Source organism: Acomys russatus, unplaced genomic scaffold (assembly GCF_903995435.1).
Source record: "Acomys russatus unplaced genomic scaffold, mAcoRus1.1, whole genome shotgun sequence".
Taxonomy (NCBI): Eukaryota; Metazoa; Chordata; class Mammalia; order Rodentia; family Muridae; genus Acomys; species Acomys russatus.
Genome location: NW_026131542.1, coordinates 27010 through 46719, shown reverse-complemented (window position 1 = coordinate 46719; position 19710 = coordinate 27010). Strand labels below are relative to the sequence as shown.

Genomic DNA, 19710 nt, shown 5'->3' with positions numbered 1-19710 from the left:
GGCTTCACATAAAGAATTTTTGCTGGAGCATTTTGCATGCATGTAAAATATACACTATGTGCATGTCGGGTACTCTTGGAGGTCAAAAGAGGGTGGTGGTCAGAAAAGGGTAGAGGCCAGAAGAGAGCATTGGATTCCCTGGGCCTGGAGTTATGGGTGTTCATGACCCATCCTGTGGGTACTGGGAATTGAACCCAGCTCCTCTGCAAAAATGACAAGTGCTCTCAACCAATGAGCCATCTCTCTATCCCTCCACAAATAAAAAGGACCACTTAAGATATAGTTATCTACTCCCTAGCATGCATTTAAAAGATACTTGGGGTAAGAAAATAGAGATAGTTGTCTGTGGCGTGTGGAGATGACACATTGGAGCAGGCACTATTCGTGTCTAAGCTTTGTTCATGAACTGAACCAATGAAGGGGCCACTCTTTACATCCTGACACTTGGCCCTCCAGGAAAAAACAAAACAGTGACTTAGATGTGACATCACAGATAGGCAATGCCTAAGAGACACAGCTTCATGCTGTGGGCTGGCAGCACCCACCTCTCACTAATGTCACTCTATTCTCACAATTGCCTCTAGGAGAGCTTGACTCTGCACCTGTCACCTGTGTGCACCTTTGACAGCCAGCAGCAAGGCACCCCCGTCCATTCATAGAAAAACCATTTTACTCCCTGTGTGGACAGGGTTATTCTCAGGATTCAAAACAAATTAGTCAACATGAGCACAAGGTGGCCTCTCTTCAGAAAGAAGCAGACAGATAGCTGTGAAGCTTCCACATCCACCTCCCCTGCTCACAGGCAGGAGAAACCCTTTCGTGGAGTGTGCAGCCACCAGACTTCTGTGAACTTTCACCTGGAAGAATGGATGTGGAGAAAAATTGGTTATAAGCAATTTACAGCAACGGGTCTAGTTATGAGAGTTTGGGTTTTGGGGGGGGGGGTATATCCAAGTTAAATATCCTCTTAGCCCATAATTATTCCAAAGTGTGAAGAGTCTAAAACTACTCCAAAGGACATCAGGCTTCTTAAGCATACAGGAGGCCACTCTAAAACTCGTCAGTAAAATGCCTCTTCATCAGACCTGCTGATTTTTAAAGACTATCCTCCTCACACATTATATATATTTCTGCTCTAATATTAGGCACTGAACCCATACACTTCAATTATAATACAAAGCTACTTCCAATACCTGGAAAGTGTTATTGCTGGCTGATTATGATAATTAAGTAATACAAGCCATTTGTTAGTTGATCAAGTTATGGACATGTTAACTACCAGCCTATTTTTAATCAAAAGAATATACATCCTAGGTTTAACAGAGACATATGATCTTATAGGTAGTTAAGGTAAAGTAGTCAGATAAAGTCTTCAAAGCCTCAGAGACCTATAGAATATGGCATTTAAGAAGTTTTTTATTTCTTAAAGATTCTTTGAAAACAAGACAGGCTGACTCTTGGCAACACCCAGCCTACCTCAAGAGGATGAATAGCATCAAATATCCTCCGTATAGAGATGGCTTCAAATATGGCAAACAAGCCACTGGGCAAAATGCAGTCATTCTACTACAGACAGAATTCTGCCTAAAAATGGGCAAGCTTGAGTACAGGCAGAGTCGACAGCCAAACTCTGCCAAGACAGGGTAAGCAGGTCTTCAATAGTTCCTGACTCACAAATATCTCTGTCAGATATATTGGACCAGAAGGCTGAAGATGATGCTCCAACATGACAGAGAGTGTTGAGTGACTGTTCAGGCAGTAAATTGTCTCTGTCCTTTTATTTTTCCTTCTCAGTTTGGAAGCTGCTAACCTCCACTTCTGGTTCACTCAAGTAATTAACTTTCATTCCTTCTCAAGTCTCTGATGGGGTTGAAGACCTGATAGTTTAGTCTTACAATTAACCTAAGCTGTTTAGGGGGTAAGATGTTTTTAGGTCTAGATAGAGGTTTTGAGTTGGCAGTGAGGAGAGATGATAGATATTGATTCTCAGTCAGAATTTTAGACTCACCAAGATAGGAAAGATGTTTTCTACAAGGATGCCAAATGCAATTAGCCAAAACACCTTGAATGTGACATTCACATGATCCCTGATTCTTTCCTGCTTCTTCTTTTTGTATGTAATTTTTCTACTTACAAGTAACAATATAAACGTATATCTCAAAAATAAAAATAAAATAAAATCTTAAATTAAAACTATTAAATGAATTTGTTATTTATGCTTTGCCATTGTTATCACATATTTACCCACACCCCTACCCTCACTACACACAGTATTCTGTATCACCTTACTAAAAAGCATGCCTTAGCCAGGCACGGTGACACATGCCTGTAGTACCAGTAACCTGGGGAGGCTGAGGCAAGAAGATGGCAAGTTCAAGGCATGCCTCATCTACAGAGCAAAATTTAAGGCTAGCTTAGGCAACTTCATGAGACATCATCTTAAAAATGAGAGGTAAAAGTAGGGCCAGAGATACAGCTTATTGCTACAACTCTTGCCTGGCATCTATGTGCCAGGCACAGGGTTCGATCCCCAGTACTGAAAAATAAAATGGAGAAGAAAATAAAAACCGTAACTGCTACTCAAATGGCAGCTACAGGCCACATGAATGCAGTATTTAGTTATATAGACTGAAAAGCACAGATGAGTCTCCAACCACTCCAACCACACTGCATAAGTTCATAGCCTTGTGAGCCCTGGGAAAATCGCCATCATCACAGAATCTTCACAGACACGGGCTGTGCAAGAAACCACAAGACAGCTGTCAATGGTTTCTTAATAAGTCTGTGGTCTGAATCCTTTCCCATAACTGCCTTAAACTTCAAGAATAAAATGAGTTACTGTGAATTTCGTAGCTCACAGTAGGCTCTGCTCACTCTGTTCCTCCTTCCTCACTTTTGTCCTGCATTTGTGGACTTCTATGGTCACATGGCTAGATGTTGAGTAGGACACTGGGAAAATGATCCTTCTAAGTGTGGTGTTACAAGAGCAAGAGGAGGTAGGCCAACAAGAAGCTTTCATGAGGATGTTCCCACCCTTCCTAGTGCAGAGTGAGCCTGGGACCTCCACATGTTAGGTAAGCATTGTATCACTGTGCTGTATCCCCAGGCTCCTTTTAGTTATTGATTTGAAACAAAACAGGGTCTTATTAAGTTGTCCAGGCCTTAAACTTATGATCCTCGTGCCTCCCTCTCCCTATAGATGGACATGCCTGTGCTTTGGGAACATGTTTGAAGCTATGATCCTCCTGCCTATGTCTCTCTAGTTGAACATGCCTGTGTTTTGGGGGGACATCTTTAAAGCTATGCTGAGACGTCTCTTCAAATGGCTCAAACACTGATCAAGAGAAATTCTAGCAGCAGCACAGGGACAGTCTCTGCCTCCAGCTGATGAGGAGTGCAGCCAACTGTCAGTCCTCACTGTCTGCCTAGCACTCTTGCCCAGATATTAGCATCTGCTGAAGAGAGATGCCTGTAGGGTAAATATTTTCTCCAGGGGAGTTGACATACAATCACTAGCTGGAAGACTTTTGAAATCCAGTCTCCTCACCTTCAATCTCAAGGTCTATGCAAACTGTAGAGTTCCCTGCAGAGTCAACATTTGTTGCGACTGTCTCAGTCTAACTTATGTCTCTACCCAATCCTGTGCGCTGTCCTTCTGCTCTCAGCTGTAAACCTCAAGGTGACTCCCCAGTAGCTTCTTTCATCACCATTCTAGCTCCACCTCAATAGTCCACATGCCTTGGAACCCAACATTCACACACACACACGTACATACATAATGCATAAATAAACATACACAGACACATAGTTTAAAATATTAGTAGATTAAAAGAAAAAGATAAGGCAATTACTCCAGCCATTAAAAGACATTTTTAAATAACTCAACACCTCCAATAAAAGCCTTTATTTACTGAAGAAGGAATGAACAAAGTATGTGTGCACTAATTTAAAAATTAATCACTGATAACCAACATCAGCCTTAGTGATGTTGGGGATTCTTATTTTTAAATTTTCATTTCCCTTCTTTGTTTACTCTGGTAGTGGACATAGGACCCAGGACCTTGTGTATTCTCAGCAAATGCTTGACCAATGAGTTCAACCCCCCAAGCCTCTGGTGTTTTGTTTTGTTTTTGAGACAGGATCTTCTTAAGTACCCTAGGATAGCCTTAAATTTGCCATCCTCCTGTCTCAGCCTGGAGATTATTTTATAGTAAGAGAAATCCTTAAATATAAAAAAGAACAGAGGAATAGCAGTAACGAATTCTAGAATAGAGCCAGACCTCAGGGTCCTAGATCTCTCTACCCTTCCTTGGCTATGACAACATGCTCCATGCTACTAACCCTGCTGGACACACAGAATCCCTTAGTCACTGAGGTCTAGTGACCAGTTCCATAGGGGAAATGCTAAGACCACAACTGAATGGAAAATGCTTCTGTCTCTTTAAGCCATCATCTGGCCTTTCTCTCAGTTTCCTGATCTCTAAGACCCAGGCAGCCCAGCCACTTCCTTTATGCTCAGCCCTGGGTACAAAGAGACTTCTGCACTCATAAGTGAAGCAAGGCAGGAGGCCTGGGCTTCTCTGGGCCACTTCAGAATCTGTCCCCAGGAAAGGTGAGCCTGAGCCTGTGAGCTGGGGTGGAGAGGGGGGGGCTCGGCAGTGAGACCCAAGTCTCTGCTGCTTACACACCCAAATTTGACAAAGCACTATGCCGGTCTGTATCATGCATGTGGCACAGGCAAGAGCAGGCTTCCAGAAGTGCGGGCGGGGGGGGGGGGGGGGGGAGGCGGGCAACGTATGGGTTTCAACCTGACAAGTTGGGAAAAGGTCCTGGGCGTGCGCACATTCTTGATGAACAACACTTATTGCGTCCCACACTTCTTTCACGTGGTAAGAGAAAGCCATCCTAGATCTCCTCTCAGGAGCAAAGCACGGTTTACAAGGCACCTTGTCTCAGGATGCGCATTCGCCAAAGGCAAAAGATACTTCTGTGTCCCTGTCAACAGCACTTTCAAGGCCACAAGCAACTTGCCAGGTCTGCACCCTCAGAAGTCTCTTCTGACTGCCTGTAGGAGGGGGCTCTAGCTGACCTCAGAGGAGTGGAATTTGGTCATCAAGCCCTGTGCTCACCTGTCATTTAAACTTTGGCTTCCTGATTCAAGTCTGTCCCACTCCAACTACAGGGTCCTTTATGTCTACAATGAAGGGCTCAAAAACCAGCAATTTTCAAATTCTGGGTGTGGATTAACCTCATGAGAAATATCCCATTTGCTGTCTCAGAACCACTGAGGATGGGTCTAAGAAATGTGCTGTTGAGGGGGACACCTAACTATTTCCCAAATCAAGACTGGAGGCAAGGAACTAGAGGATTCTTAGGCTCTCATAGGCATATAGAACTGCAGAGAGTTTCTGCTCCCAGATAATAAAAACCATTTATCACCCAAAATTTCACTCAATGTTTGCTTTTCTCTTTTCAATAGTTATTGAAAAGAAGGCCTCCCCCCTGAACTCAACATGGAGTCCCTACACAGGCTTTCACATTTCCCTCCAGGACAAGCTCCTCAGCTCCCACAGAAGCCTTGTTCGTAGCTCTCAGTCTTGGGGTTGCTTCTTCATTTCTCATCTGTGTCATTTTACAGGCGTTTACTGATGATTTCTGCACAAAACAGTGACATGGGACCACACAGTGAGCAGCAGTGGTCCACTGTGGTGGACACTTGCCTGTAACTGAAGCACACTCCCACATGCTCAGCTCCTTGCAGACAGAAGCCTGGCTTTGTAACCCGGTGCTTGCTCTTCAGACTTTGCTTGACATTGTGGCTGAGTTTTGCCCAGTTGCAGGAATGAACACGTGAATGAGGAAACCAAACTTGAGAGACTTCCGAGAAGCATGGTGGGAAGGAGGATGGCAAGAGATGAGGAAAGCACCCATGGTAAGAGTCCTTCTCAGGAATGTATCCTGGCTGCTCTGTGAGCTCAGGGTAAGAAAGGGGGCGGAGCCTCCTCAGGTCAGGAAGGCCCTGGATGAAAACTGCAGGACCTGGGTCCTGCATTTTGGCTGTGTCTCTGACCCTGCCCTGCTGGGAGAAGCTCAGAGCTGTGACCAGCCTGTCACTCACTGGTTCCCACACCATGAATGAAGGCTCCTAAACATACTCTGGTCTTCACAATAATGACACAGGATGGGAGACCGGGACTAGAGTGAGCTTCCCTCAACAGATTCCCAGTGTTAGGAGGATAGAGCATTAGCTGGGTATTCAGTATTTGGGGCCAGGGAGCTGACTCAGTGGGTAAAGGCACAAGCTGCCAAGTATTATCTGAAAAGGAGGTATTCTCTCTAGGGAGCTGGCATAAGACAAGAGAGGTGAAAGAGGGAAGGAACAAACTCTCTTCCAACTCTATCAACACGGAGAAAGCCCACATTAGCTCCGTTTTTGAGATGTGGCCTAGATAGAGAGCTTTCTGTGGGGACACAAGGAGCACGTGGTGGGCTGAGATTCAGCCCGTCTGGGATTGAAGGGCTCCTCTCTGCTAGATGGCAGGCATCTCAGGGGAACATGAGGGTCAAATCAGCACCAGGTTGGCCAGGTGTAGAGGACACAGACCCTGGGAACTCCAGGAATTATAAGGAGCATGGGCAACACAGCAGCAGGAGCATCTGCAGGTGCACAGGGAATCCAAAGGCAGAAAGGAGAGATGGGGAGGAGCCTGAGCTCAGGGAGCCCAAAGCAGATGGGAGCATCAGGCTTCCAAGGGGAATAGGCAATGTGGGTCCTTCCTGTTATGCTGAAGGCTAGAATGCAAACAGAGTTCCAGGGGAAAGTCCATGTCTCTACCTCACTGTTGCCACATCTGGTCCGCAGGCTCAGAGGAGGACATGCGGGCCACACAGAAACCCCAGCTGAGGCTCATCCTGGTGGGCAGGACCGGGACTGGCAAGAGTGCCACTGGCAACAGCATCCTAGGCCAGAAGTGCTTTCTGTCCAGGCTGGGGGCTGTGCCTATCACCAGAGCCTGTGCCTTAGCCAGCAGGAGGTGGGACCGCTGGCACGTGGAGGTGGTGGACACCCCAGACATCTTCAGCTCTGAGGCCCTGCGAAGCGACCCCGCCTGCGTGGAGACAGCCCGCTGCTTCGTGATGTCGGCGCCTGGGCCACATGCTCTGCTCCTGGTCACCCAGCTGGGTCGCTTCACCTTACAGGACAGCCAGGCACTGGCTGCAGTGAAGCAGTTGTTTGGGGAACAGGTGATGGCGTGGACCATCGTGGTGTTCACGCGCAAGGAGGACCTGGACGGAGACTCTTTGCAGGATTATGTGCACTGCACGGACAACAGCGAGTTGAGGGAGCTGGTGGCTAAGTGCGGGGGCCGCGTGATAGCCCTCAACAACCGTGCCACAGGCCAGGAGCAGGAGGCACAGGCTGAGCAGCTGCTGGTCATGGTGGCCAGCCTGGTGAGGGAGCGCAGAGGCATGCACTACTCCAATGACCTGTATGAACTGGCGCAGGCCATGCAGGGCAGTGACCCCCAGGACCAACTCTCCAAAGTGGCAGAGAAGGTGGCTGTACGCAGGAGGATGCTAGCTAGGCTGTGGAAATGGCAGAAATACTACAGAAAGTTCTGGAGAAAGGGCTTGACTATCTTCCTGGGTGTGGCCCTCCTGATCTCCCTGTGGTTCTACAGAAAGATCCCTGCCATTGGAGATCAGAATAACAAATAAAGATGGTCTAAGAAGATGTTACAAGTAGTAAGGAAATCTGTTAAAAACGGAATACTTAGAACTCTGCTCAGCGCTTTAGTGCAGTGTGGGGCAAAGGCTCTGAGGTGCTCAGTCTCAGCTTTGCTATATGCATTCAGCGTTTTTAAAAATATATTGTTCTGACCTAAAGCTTTCTTTAGACATTTCCATCGTCCCTGTATGCCATTTCTTCCCTTTAAAATTAGTGGAAACACACCTGGGAGCTTGTAAAAGGGGACACAGAAATCGCAGCACAGAGAGAACAACCACTTTATTGTCTTTTAAAGCAATGTTTTGGTTTATTCTTTGAGAATTTCATATAATATATTTTGATTATATTTTCTCACTTTTCCTCCCAAGCCTTCCCCACCTCTATACTCTCAGAACCTCTTGTTCTTTATTTGTCTTAACAAAGACATGACGTTGGGTTAGTTGGCCACATACTCCTGCGCATGAGGTCTGCCCTGGGGTGGGGTTGATGTACCCGGTGTCACGCCATTGAAGAAAATTCAGTTTCCTTCCCCTAGGAGCTACCATTTGTGAATAGCTTCAAGCTGGAGTGGGACTCTGTGGCCACTCTCCTTCGCAGGGAATTTTGTTGAGTTTGTTCTTGCTCAGGTGTTGTGCATCCACTGTGAGCTCATGTGTGCACCTGCCCTGTTGTGTCTGGAAAACAGTTTCATTGAAGTCATCCATCACTTTGGTTCTTACAGTCCTTCTGCCCTTTCTTCCAGAGATCTCTAAGGAGCTGGGCCAGCCAGGGATTTCCTTCCTGTGTTCAGACCAAAGCTCATGGTCAGGAAATTTGTGTCATTATTTATCAGTAATAATAATAGAAGACTTACCACCTACCTTCAGGAGACCATGTCCCATGACTTCTTCAGGCTTAATTTGTTACTCTGTTAAAAATGGACATTTAGTTTAGAAGATATCAAAGATCCCCCCCTAACTTTATAAGTTAATTATTTATTCAAGTTACATCAGGATCTTAGCCCACTCCTGCCTCTCCTCCCAGCCCCACCCCTCCCTCCATCTTCCCCCATCAACCCTCCATTAAAGAAACTGTGGTACATTTACAAATTGGAATGCTATCAGCTATTAAAATCAAGAAGGAAATCATGAAATTGGCAAGCAAATGGATAGAAGTAGAAAAGATCATCCTGTGTGAGTTATCCAAAGCCAGAAAGACACACATGGTATGTACGTAAGTTATTAAGTGGATTTTAGTCATAGCGTTACAGGATACATTTACTCAATTCACAGACCCAAAGAAGGTGAGTAACAAGGAAGAGCCAAGGGAGGATGCTTAAGTCTCACTCAGAAGGGGAAACAGATAGACAGCAGCAGTGGTTGAAAAGAGGAAACAAAGTAGCAGAGAGAGAGAACAGAGACAAAGGAGGGTGAAGATCTTACTTCCTTCTCATTTTTTCTTTCTTCGTCTTTCCTTCTTTCTTAAGAATTGTTCCAAAGCTGGGCGTGGTGGCACACGCCTTTAATCCCAGCATTCGGGAGGCAGAGGCAGGTGGATCGCTCTGAGTTCGAGGCCAGCCTGGTCTACAAAGTGAGTCCAGGATGGCCAAGGCTACACAGAGAAACCCTGTCTGGAAAAAACAAACAAACAAACAAAAGAATTGTTCCAAGATAGGCTCCGTGGCACATGTCTGCCACTGAGAAGGCAGAGGCAGGAGGATGCAGTGTTCTTCTCCCAGGGCCCTTGGTTCAATTCTAGGGACTGGAGGGGGTTCTGTGGGGTGGGGGTGTGGGGAGGATGCTGATGTGAACTCTGGCAGGTTTCTGGGAGATTCTGTCTTTGTCTGAAGAGTTAGTCTGACAGGATCCTGGCCTGTGGATTTCCTAGCCACTGTGGATCTGCCCTGGCAAACAACTCACACCAACTATCTGTCTACTAAGTTGAAAGGACTCGAAAATTGATTAGCTAAAGGTTGAATGAAAATAAAAACGACGAAACAAAAAACCTCTGCAATGAAGCAGAATCACCCCAGAATTCCTTCTCTCTTCCTTTGCTTTCTTAAAAATCAAAATCAAAACCAAACATTTGTTCTTCTTCCCCTTTGCTTTGAGATGTTTATCTCTTTAAAGCCTCTTCTCCTGCTGAGCAGGGCTCCTGCAGGCATCTCTTTGAAATGCAAACATCAGGCCCTGGCTCCCCTGAAGGAACAAGGGGTCTAACTTAGGTTAGAGGCTGATGCACAGCTCTCTCCTCCTGTTACAGACCTTCCTCTTGCTCTGAGGACCTGGGAAGCTTGTCTGCCCCTGGATAAAGTCAACCACAGACACAGCTGGTCACTACTGAGTTTACTATAAAGAACAGTGACACTACCTCCCACTTCCTGTTCACTCTCTTAGTGTGTCACCTCCCTAGACCCCTTGAAACCCTAATGTTCATAAGCTAAGACCATCAGAAAGCATCCTGGGGGAGTTCTCTGAGAGTTGCCCTGTAATAAGCCAGCCCTGGGTTTTATGCTCATAGCTCCATATTTAACAGGTTCAATAAGGTAAAGAAATACTTCAGCCTGCTCCCAGCCCACCTGGGCATCCCATAGCTGAGAAACTCCACAGTGACCACCTAAAGCTCTGTCACAGAGTGAAGAAGGGTCAGCCAGCACCAGATCTTGTGTCTGAGCTCAGCTGTCCTTTGAGAGAGGGCAGTCCAGGCTGTCCAGGACCAGCAGTGTTTTCCCCTCCCTGTTTAGGGGGCTTGGGGAAGTACAGATGCTCATCTTGGGTGCTGATCGGGGAATCTAAGGCCAGACTTTGCATTCACAGAGGGCTTTCATGAACCCTGGGAAGGGCTGTACCCCATTTCCAGGCTTCTGGCTCCCAGAGCTGTGCACTCAAACCTTCCTGAAGGAGAAAGAGAATGAGTAAGACAGGGCAGCTTTACACAGGAAGCAGCCACTCACTGAAGCAGTTTTGCTGCCTGAGGCGGATGTTTCCACCCACCCGAGGGGACACAGTCTGCAGGGCAGTAGTGTGTGCTGTATCACAGTGGGGTTGCTTCTTTTCCTGCCTCAAAACTCTAGATTCAGGGCCCTGCAAGCAGCTGTTCTGTGAGTTCTGTGTTCTGCCCAGCAGGGACCCTGCTGGTGACTGGAGGCCAAGCCCCTCTGGCTTGGGTAAGGAGGACCCCACCACTGCGCTGACAGCCCCTTGAGGCCTTGGAGGACCACAGGAGCTGCTCAGCTCCTCTGTTGCTCTCAGGTGAGCTCTGGTACTTTGGGTTCCCTGCACAGTGAAGAGCAGTGAGTGAGGGCAGAGACACCATATGGTGGGACAGAGGCCTGAAATTTCCATGCCATCATCCCTAAGGCCCTGGGGTTCCTTGGGCTTTCTGAAGGCCTCAGGAAACAAAAGCTGAACAAATGCTCTTTCCCAAAGCTCCCCCGCAGGGGGCGCAAACTTCATTTTACCCCAGACTCCTCAAAGCCCACCCAGGCTACACTCCCTGCCCTGGGACTCCAGTACCTGGACAGAGAGGGACACAGGAGGGGCAGATGGCTGGAGCAGGTACCAGTGAAAATGTCTGTGTTGATTTTTAGTTGTATGAGGGAGTGCAGGCACATACTGATGCCACAGGACACTTGTGGAGATCTGAGGACAAGTTTCTGAAGTCATTTTCTACACTTCTGCTTGGTGGAAATAGCTTCTTTCTTGTTTTGCCACACCCTGGGCTAGCTAGCCTGACAGCTTCTGGCCAGTTCTCCTCTCTCTACCAGCTGCCTCACTGTGTGTAATGCTGGGATTACAGGAGCAAGCCAGCATATCCTGCTGCTCAGGAGGGGTCTGGGCCTCAAAGTCAAGTTCAAGCTTGGGCTGCAGGTGCTTTGACCTGAGAGGCATAGTTGCCAGCCCAGTGCTTCAGAATAAGGAAGACAAGAAAGTCTCAGGAAGCAGCTTTCTCAGCTGTGTTCTCATTGCTTGCTAAAATGAACTGCTGTGGTAAGTCGGGTTGGCTGTTCAGCTGAGAATGTGCATTTGTGTTTCTGCTTCTGCCTCCTCCCTGAGGAGCACCTTCCTGCTGCCTTGTCAGCGGCTGCTGCCCACACACTGCCTGCCAGTCTCCCATGGCCTCCTCACACACACGGGGGGGGGGGGGGAATTAGCAGAGTTTTTCCCCTTGTAGAAGAAATCTATCTCCATTCAGCCTCCCCACAGTTGTGTGCTCTGCTGACCCAACAGCTACCATGTTTCCTTGGGTCTCTCACATGCCCCCTCCCCTCTTTTCTAAGCTGTTGTCAGTCTTCCCCTGTTTGCTCTGTGACACATTTTAGTGTCTCTGTCTCATGCCCCTGTCTCACCTATGAGCATTTGGGTATTTGTTCATAGATTCCAACTGATTCGTTCCTCAGGGGGACATATGTCCCCTGCAGTCTGCTCATTTCTCAGAAACTAATACAGAAACTTCCCTGCTAATGTTGCTGAGTTTGGTAATGAGAGCCAGGTTGCACACATGCAAATGACACTGAGACTCAAATTAGGTTCTAATTGAAATCCTTCATAAGGGAGCCATGACTCCCCCATGCAGCCTTATCTGTGAGTAATTCTTTTCGTCGGGGGAGCAGGGGGATTTTGTCTTGTAAAACATGAACTTAGACATAGGAGTACAAGTCTCTGTGTTGGTTTTGGAGAGACCTCCAGCACCGAGGACCAGCTTGTGTCCTAAGCAGGGGACCAGCAGCATCATATGTGGGGTCACAGGAAGGGAGGCTTGTTGATTTGTTGTGAATGAGCGCCCCAACTCTCTGATGAGTAATAAATCCAAGAGAAGATACAGATAAAAGGAGCCATTTAGGGAGCTTTATCTGTAAGGCAAATATGTGACCCAAGGCATGTAATGTTAATAGAAAGAAATTCCAGCAGCCTGTCAATAGCAACCCATGGACTATGGGCATGCAAGAAGACTGGAAACTCTGAGTGTCTGCACAGAGGATGGTCATGGTGGGGAAATTCAGCTTCATCTCCACCCACACTGTACCCTTCGCACTCGCATCTCGGGAAATTAGCAGATATAATGCTCTACAACTTGAAAATTCTTCATAAAAACCTGGATATAGCGACAGTAATAAGAACAGTGTGCAAGAAGTAGCCAGGAGAGGACTGCTCTTCTGGGGGTACAAGGGAAGGAGGAGAAAAGAGGGGGAGGGGAGGGAGGGGAGGCAAGGAGAGAGAGCAGAAGGAGGTGCACAGGCAGAGAAAGAAAGAGGAGGAAAGGCAGAGGGAGAGAGAGAGAGGAAAGAGAAGAGAGAGAGACAGAGACAGAGAGAGGAGAAGAGATGAGAGAGAGACAGGAGAAGAGAGAGAGAGAGAGAGAGAGAGGGAGAGAGAGAGGAGAGAGAGAGGAGAGAGAGAGGAGAGAGGAGGAGAGAGAGAGGAGAGAGAAAGAGATGCCTTAAGATTTTCTGACAATGTGAAAATAATTGCTGGTTTTCTATGGAGGTCAAAGCAAAGGCATTTTTCTTTGCAAAATAAAACAGTGAAGGACAAAAATAACCCAAGCACCATAAGCAGCGCACGTGCCATGGAGCATTTTCTGTGCCGTGGAGGCCCAGCCCTGTGTCTACAAGGTGATGGAAACAGACTGCGTCATCTTGGAACACCTGAGGGATTTGGGGGTTTTCCTGAGCTCCTGGGACAAGCAGGAGCTGACTGACCCACCCAGAGTGAACCCTGAGCACACCCAGCTAACAGAAATGTGTGCTCTGGATGAACTGTTCATCAGGAGCGCTGAGCAGTCTCTGGGAAGATTATTTTGCAGCATTTTTGTTGTGAAAAGCAATGATTTCAGACCAGTTTAGATGTCTGTTTAAGAAAAAAGGCTAATATTTTTGCAAAAATGACCTTTATGTAAAAGCTTAACATGCAGAAACAGGACTGAAAATTGTCCAAAGATGTATGTGAAAATACATATGCAAATACTGTATGAAGGCCAGAATGAGCAAACAGCACAGAAGATTGAAAAAGAAAAAAAAAGCCACGAAGCCTTGAAACACATCTGTGATGGTTTAATTTTTAGTCAGGTTAGCACAGCAGAACAGCAAACCACTTGCAGTCATTGCAAATGACTTGTTTCCTTCTATGTTTTCTATGCGTATTTTTCCAAGTAAAAACATGTTTTGAAACTACAAACTTTTAAGCCCTAGATGACTCCAATGAGCGGGAGCTCAGGCAGGTGCAGTTGGTGTCACAGGGTGGCCCTTCCTATTGCTCCCATTTGTATCTCACCCAAAGCAGCGACACCACATCCCAGCATTTGAACAGAATGTTTACACCATGCCCATGCCACTGTCTGGCCGAGTGTACTGAAATACAGAAACCGTGGTTATTGGCCGACCAGGACCTCAGAGCCAAGCAGCGAAGATGCTTGACTTAATACCCAGTGGGAGTTTTATCATGTCCTGAATATTGACTCCTTCCACCCTGGTACCTCAGTCTCTTCCCTGCTCTTCCCAGGTATGGGGAGGCCACTTCCCCAGATCTCCTGTCCTCCCTCCTCTCAGGTCAGTCCTTGAAGGAGTGGCCATGCTCCATTCCATCCTCCCAAGGACAATGTGCTGAATTGCCTCTGTGCCCCTGGAACAGTCTCCGGAAACCTATGGTACCTCAGTCTAATCACTGTTACTCACAGCAAGACAGTTATTGTCTCTACTGCTTCAGGGGTTTTGTTGTTTGTTGGTTGGTTGGTTGGTTGGTTGGTTGGTTGTGTAGTTCTTGTTCATAGACAAAGGCTTCCCACATTTTGAACTTTCAGCTTGGGGAGATGGTCAGTTCCTCTGCAGTAGAATCTGTTTTCTTTTGAGTGAGGAAGAGCAATAGCAGCACCACACAGTGCTGGGATGACCGGCCTTGCTCCATCCAGCCTCTCAGAGAGGTTTGACTGTAAAGCACAGGTGGCAGCGCTGGCAATGGAAACAGCCATGCAAGGACAGTTATGCTCCGTTACCTGAGTCAGGTGCCTTTCCTGTGCCCACAGGGACCTGGCTTTAATTCCTCTCCTGTTTTTTGTTCTAGAAGAGAATGGAAGGCCTTCAGAAGAGCACATATGGAACTATAGTTGAAGGTAAGAAAACACCAAGGTCCTAAAGAGATTGAGCAGGGGAGGGAGTAACTATTCCTCATCCCTCCCCTAAACAGACACAGACTCAGTTACCATCTAGGGAACAAAAGGCCAATGATGTTTTTCCTCATGTCTCCAACTCACTTGTGTCCAAGCAGCTGTGTTGTAATGTCCACATATGTGCACACACATGCACATGCATACATATGTACAGAGAACACACAGACAGACATATATGCTTACAAACACACATATGTACATATGCATGTGCAGACACACATACATGTGCACACACACACACACACACACACACACACACACACACACACACACTCCACTGTGACATTCTCTTTCATTCAACTTTGGGAACTTGACTCTAACACTCATTTAGACATTTAGAGTTAGGCAGCCTGGAACTAAATTGTGACAGTTTCTTTTCCTTCATCTCCTCAGCTCCAAAAAAAGAAAAAGAAAAATTATCCAAAATGATTATTTCCTACAAAACATCCCAGAAGACTAAAGGAAAGGGAAAACCCAACACAGAGTAAAGGGAATAATATGATAGATTCTTTATTTCTATGATACTGAATCAGTGATAGAAATGGGCATTCTACCACTGAGCTATAGCCCAGCTTCCCCGAAATGAGAGGACTGTAGCCTACAATGCTCTTAGAATTCATTTGGACTCACAAGGCAGCCCCAGATCCTCATCCAGTAGATGCTGGAGATTTGAGTTCTTGGTCCATGGAGTCCTCCCAGCATGCCTTCTGTTCTGGGGCCTGGGCCATGCCAGGGCAAGCGTAAGATCTTTCTGGCATATCTGCTTTGTCTGCTTCTAAGTGTTGCTAACCATCTTCCTTTCCATCCTTCTCCAGCTGCCTATTGTGGTGTCACCTCCCAGACTTCGACCTGATATTAACTGTCACCCACCCTCACCTTAATTCAAGTGCCAGCTTTGCTTCCTAGACCATCCAGCTGTCTCTGAGTGTGAGTCTCTGCAGCTTTCCCACCAGAAATACAATGGGGGGAGCACATGCTGAGCATGTTCACACAGTCTGGAAAACTGTGGGTAAAGAGGTGACTCTGTTTTGTCATTCATGGCTTCTCATCTCTGCCTCCTTCTAAATTTGTACTTATTGCACAACAGTTTTCTAAGGAGGGGCCATGAGCATCTTCCATGGGAGAGCATGGGGAACTCTTCTTCAGAAATGGCCCGTTTGTCTTGGTCCAGATGGAGTACAGCCTCTTCTTCCTGTGACACATCTACCCCTTGCTTGTGGCTCCCAACAGGGACTCTGTGAAAGCCAGGAACCACCTAAAATTATAGGCAAACTACTGTCACTACTTTTAAACTTTATTTTATTTTGGTTTCTTAATGCCTCGCCCTGCCTTCTCCACCAAAATTCCTTTCAACACGCGAACACCAGGTAGAGGACAAAGAAGATTAGTGGGGAGATGGCGCATAGATCTCTGGTTCTGCTAGTTAGGGTTGTTGGGTTCCTCGGGGCAAGTTCAACCTTCCTTTCAGGATATATCGGACTTCTTCTCATCGAACTCCAACAGCATCAACCAAGAGCATTTGGGGGCAGGGGTGGGTGGGTTGAGTACCAGCATTCTTTTTACCAGGAGCCCCTATCTCCTTCTCTCCGGGCTCTGGTAGTTATTTCTTTTCCAGGATCCTTAGAATCAATCTATTTGCAGCTGGCAAAGAGCAACTCTCAGGGTCTACATGAGGCAAACAGTCTGCTGCTGTGGACAATCATAATCAGCCCCATAGCCCATACCTGAGATTACAACAAAAACATGTTCTATAACAGAATAGAATTTTTAAAGACACCAAAATTTCCACTACAGCATACAAATGGGAACATTGAAGGATGCCTATTTTCCTGGGAACAAGAATCATTGCTTTCATGAAATATTCACAAGGATCCATTCACTCAAATTCAATAAAAACACAAACCTTTTCTTGTCCACAGGTGGAGAGAAAGCCTGCTCCCTGAGGATGCTCCTGGTGGGCAAATCTGGCTGTGGGAAAAGCGCCACAGGGAACAGCATCCTCTGCCGACCAGCATTTGAGTCCAGGCTCAGAGGCCAGTCAGTGACCAGGACCAGCCAGGCAGAGACTGGCACATGGAAGGGAAAGAGCTTCCTCGTGGTGGACACGCCCCCCATCTTTGAATCCAGTGCCCAGAACCAAGACATGGACAAGGATATTGGAGACTGCTACCTGCTGTGTGCCCCAGGACCCCATGTGCTGCTGCTGGTCACCCAGCTGGGACGCTTCACAACTCAGGACATCATGGCTGTGAGGAGGGTGAAGGAGGTCTTTGGGGCAGGAGTCATGAGGCACGTGATTGTCCTCTTCACCCGCAAAGAGGACCTGGTCGATGAGACCTTGGATGAGTTTGTGACCCACACTGACAACCACAGCCTGCGCAGTCTGGTCCAGGAGTGTGGGAGGAGGTACTGTGCCTTCAATAACAGGGCCTCTGGGGAGGAGCAGCAGGGGCAGCTGGCAGAGCTCATGGCCCTGGTGAGCAGGGTGGAACAGGAGTGTGAGGGCTCCTTCTACAGCAATGGCCTCTTCTTTTATGCTCAGGTGTTCCTGAGAGGTGGCTACAGTGAGCAGCAGGATCCATATGGCAGCTACCTGGTCAGGGTGAGGCAGGAGGCAGAAAAGCTGAAGCAGGCCCTGAGGGAGCAGGAGGGCAGCTGGTTGGCTAACCTGCTTTGCTCACTCAAGTTCTCCTTGTGCTGCTGCATTGCAGTGTTTGCTCTGACTGTGTTTTTCATTATTTACTTGTATAGTAAAGAGCACTGAGCCTTTTCAGGTGATTTCTGCCTGGGTCTGTATCAGAGCAGCTGAGGAGGGGCTTATGCATTGTTTTCAGGTGCCAATTTCAGTGCCCTGAGATCTGGTTCCCTCCCTCCCATGGCCATTGTTATGAATATTCAACCATCCCCTGTATCCTTGTGGTATAAGGAATGCTCTCCCAGTCACCCCTGGTGAGCTAAATAAAGTTGTCTACACCTGGGCAGGGCAGAAGTGAGGAGTGGAGCTAAGATTTTCTGGCTTTGGGGATGGAAGGGTCATAGGAGAGAGGAGGGAGAGAAGAAGGGAGGGACCAGAGCCGCCATGGGGAAGACTGGAAAGAAGCCCAGGGCCAGTCAGTGTGGATGGAGGAGAACAGCTGAGACGAGCAGCATAAGCAGGTAGTTATGGAATTATGGGTGGGAAGTAGCCCAGAGAGATATCATTAGAGCCATTGGCATGGGATGGAGGCTGGGAGAATAAGGATAGTTCAGGGGCTTAATATCTGCCCAGGCCCAGGTAAAATAAGGGTTATCTAAAATCTGCCGAGTGTCTATTGATTTGATAGCAAGTCAAATTCAAACTGCTGCAATAATTATAGATTTTAACAATATACTTTATTATCCCACTTATATTTACTATAACAAAATACCATTAGGTAAATAAAGTATGAAAGAAAAATGTGTCCTCTTTGTTTAAGTCGTGAGATAAATGATAAGTCAAGTAGCTGCCATTGTAAAGGTCTGGGGGCTTGCAAATGGACGATGCATGGACTGAGCAGCAGTGGGTATGTCCCATCTAGGGCCTCATTTGCTACAGAGGTGACACACACAAAGGAGAAACACACAAAGCTCAGAGCAGAATCTTACTTTAGTCCTAAGTACAGCCTGACCTCACTGAAGTGATAAATCAGAACTCCGCCATCTCTCCCCGCCCCTCCCCAAGAAAGACAAGAACCATGTGCATGAAGCAAAAGACTCTACAGGTGTAGAGGAGAATAGGGTCAAGAGGTCAGGACACGAGTGGGGAACTGAGTGAAGAGGTCAGAGTGGTTCTCACCCCAGAGAAAACAGGGTCAGCAGCCAACCAGCCCCGGAACCAGAAAGTCCAAGGTCAGAGCTAGGAAGGGCCAGAGGGTGGGTATCTTGGCCTTGTAAGATTATATAGTAGACATCATAGTGTCTGAATAGCACATGCAGGCTAAGGCCACTGTGATCAAGAGGCCATGTGTTCATAAAACCTGATGAGCATTGAATTCTGAGTTACATGGAATTTTCATGTATGAAGCTACAGTGTTCTTCTCCTGGATTCTTCAGGTATTAAAAAAAGTGAAGACGGGTTGGACAACTGGTGCAAGGGATAAGATCACACACTGTTCATCTGGAGAACTGGAGTTTCATCCCAGCACCTACACCTGGTAGTTCACAATAGCCTGTAATTCCAGCTCTGGGGGATCACATGTCCTCTTCTGGCCTCTACCAGCGCTGCACTCACGTGTACACACCCCCATCCAGACACACATGTATACTCACAAGTAAAAACAAAATTAGTCTTTTTTTTCCTGTGAAAGTCATGTTCGGAAGATGGTCTAGGGGGTAAAGTCAAACAGGTGCCCACATAAAATCCAAGCTCAGTGGCATAAATCTGTAACTCCACCATAGAGAGGAAGGGAGAGAGACAGGTGAACCCCAGAGGCTTTCTGGACAGCCAGTGAGGATGTAATGCCCAAGTCACGAAACTTCACAGAAGACCAGAGACCACTCAGATGCAATGTACACAGGGTGTTTTTTATTGACCTTGCTCCAGAGCAAGGACCATCCATTCCCCAGAGGCTGAGGAAGGTGGGCGGCCTTCACTCCTTAGAATACAAGGTCTTTAAAGACATAAACCTCAGCCGGGCGTGGTGGCGCACGCCTTTAATCCCAGCACTCAGGAGGCAGAGGCAGGCGGATTGCTGTGAGTTCGAGGCCAGCCTGGTCTACAAAGCGAGTCCAGGACAGCCAAAGCTAACACAGAGAGACCCTGTCTTGAAAAACCAAAAAAAAAAAAAAAAAAAAAAAAAAAAAGACATAAACCTCAAGCG

General features: G+C 47.2%; 1 protein-coding gene across 1 annotated transcript; it reads left to right on the top strand.

The window, feature by feature from the left end:
• Window positions 1-4524: 4524 nt before the first annotated feature.
• LOC127186280 (GTPase IMAP family member 8-like) lies at window positions 4525-17653 on the top strand. The gene is made up of 5 exons (XM_051142713.1): window positions 4525-4612; window positions 5835-5932; window positions 6863-7716; window positions 14767-14815; window positions 16792-17653. The coding sequence occupies exons 2-5, from the start codon at window positions 5890-5892 to the stop codon at window positions 17634-17636; spliced, it is 1791 nt and encodes a 596-aa protein (XP_050998670.1). The 5' UTR covers window positions 4525-4612; window positions 5835-5889; the 3' UTR covers window positions 17637-17653.
• Window positions 17654-19710: the final 2057 nt, after the last annotated feature.

Excerpts from the sequence above, each read along its gene's own strand:
- LOC127186280 (XM_051142713.1), top strand. The coding sequence starts at position 5,890 with ATGGTGGGAAGGAGGATGGCAAGAGATGAGGAAAGCACCCATG. Across the intron at positions 5,933-6,862 it reads AGATGAGGAAAGCACCCATG|GCTCAGAGGAGGACATGCGG; the intron begins GTAAGAGTCCTT and ends TCTGGTCCGCAG. Across the intron at positions 7,717-14,766 it reads TTGGAGATCAGAATAACAAA|AAGAGAATGGAAGGCCTTCA; the intron begins TAAAGATGGTCT and ends TTTTTGTTCTAG.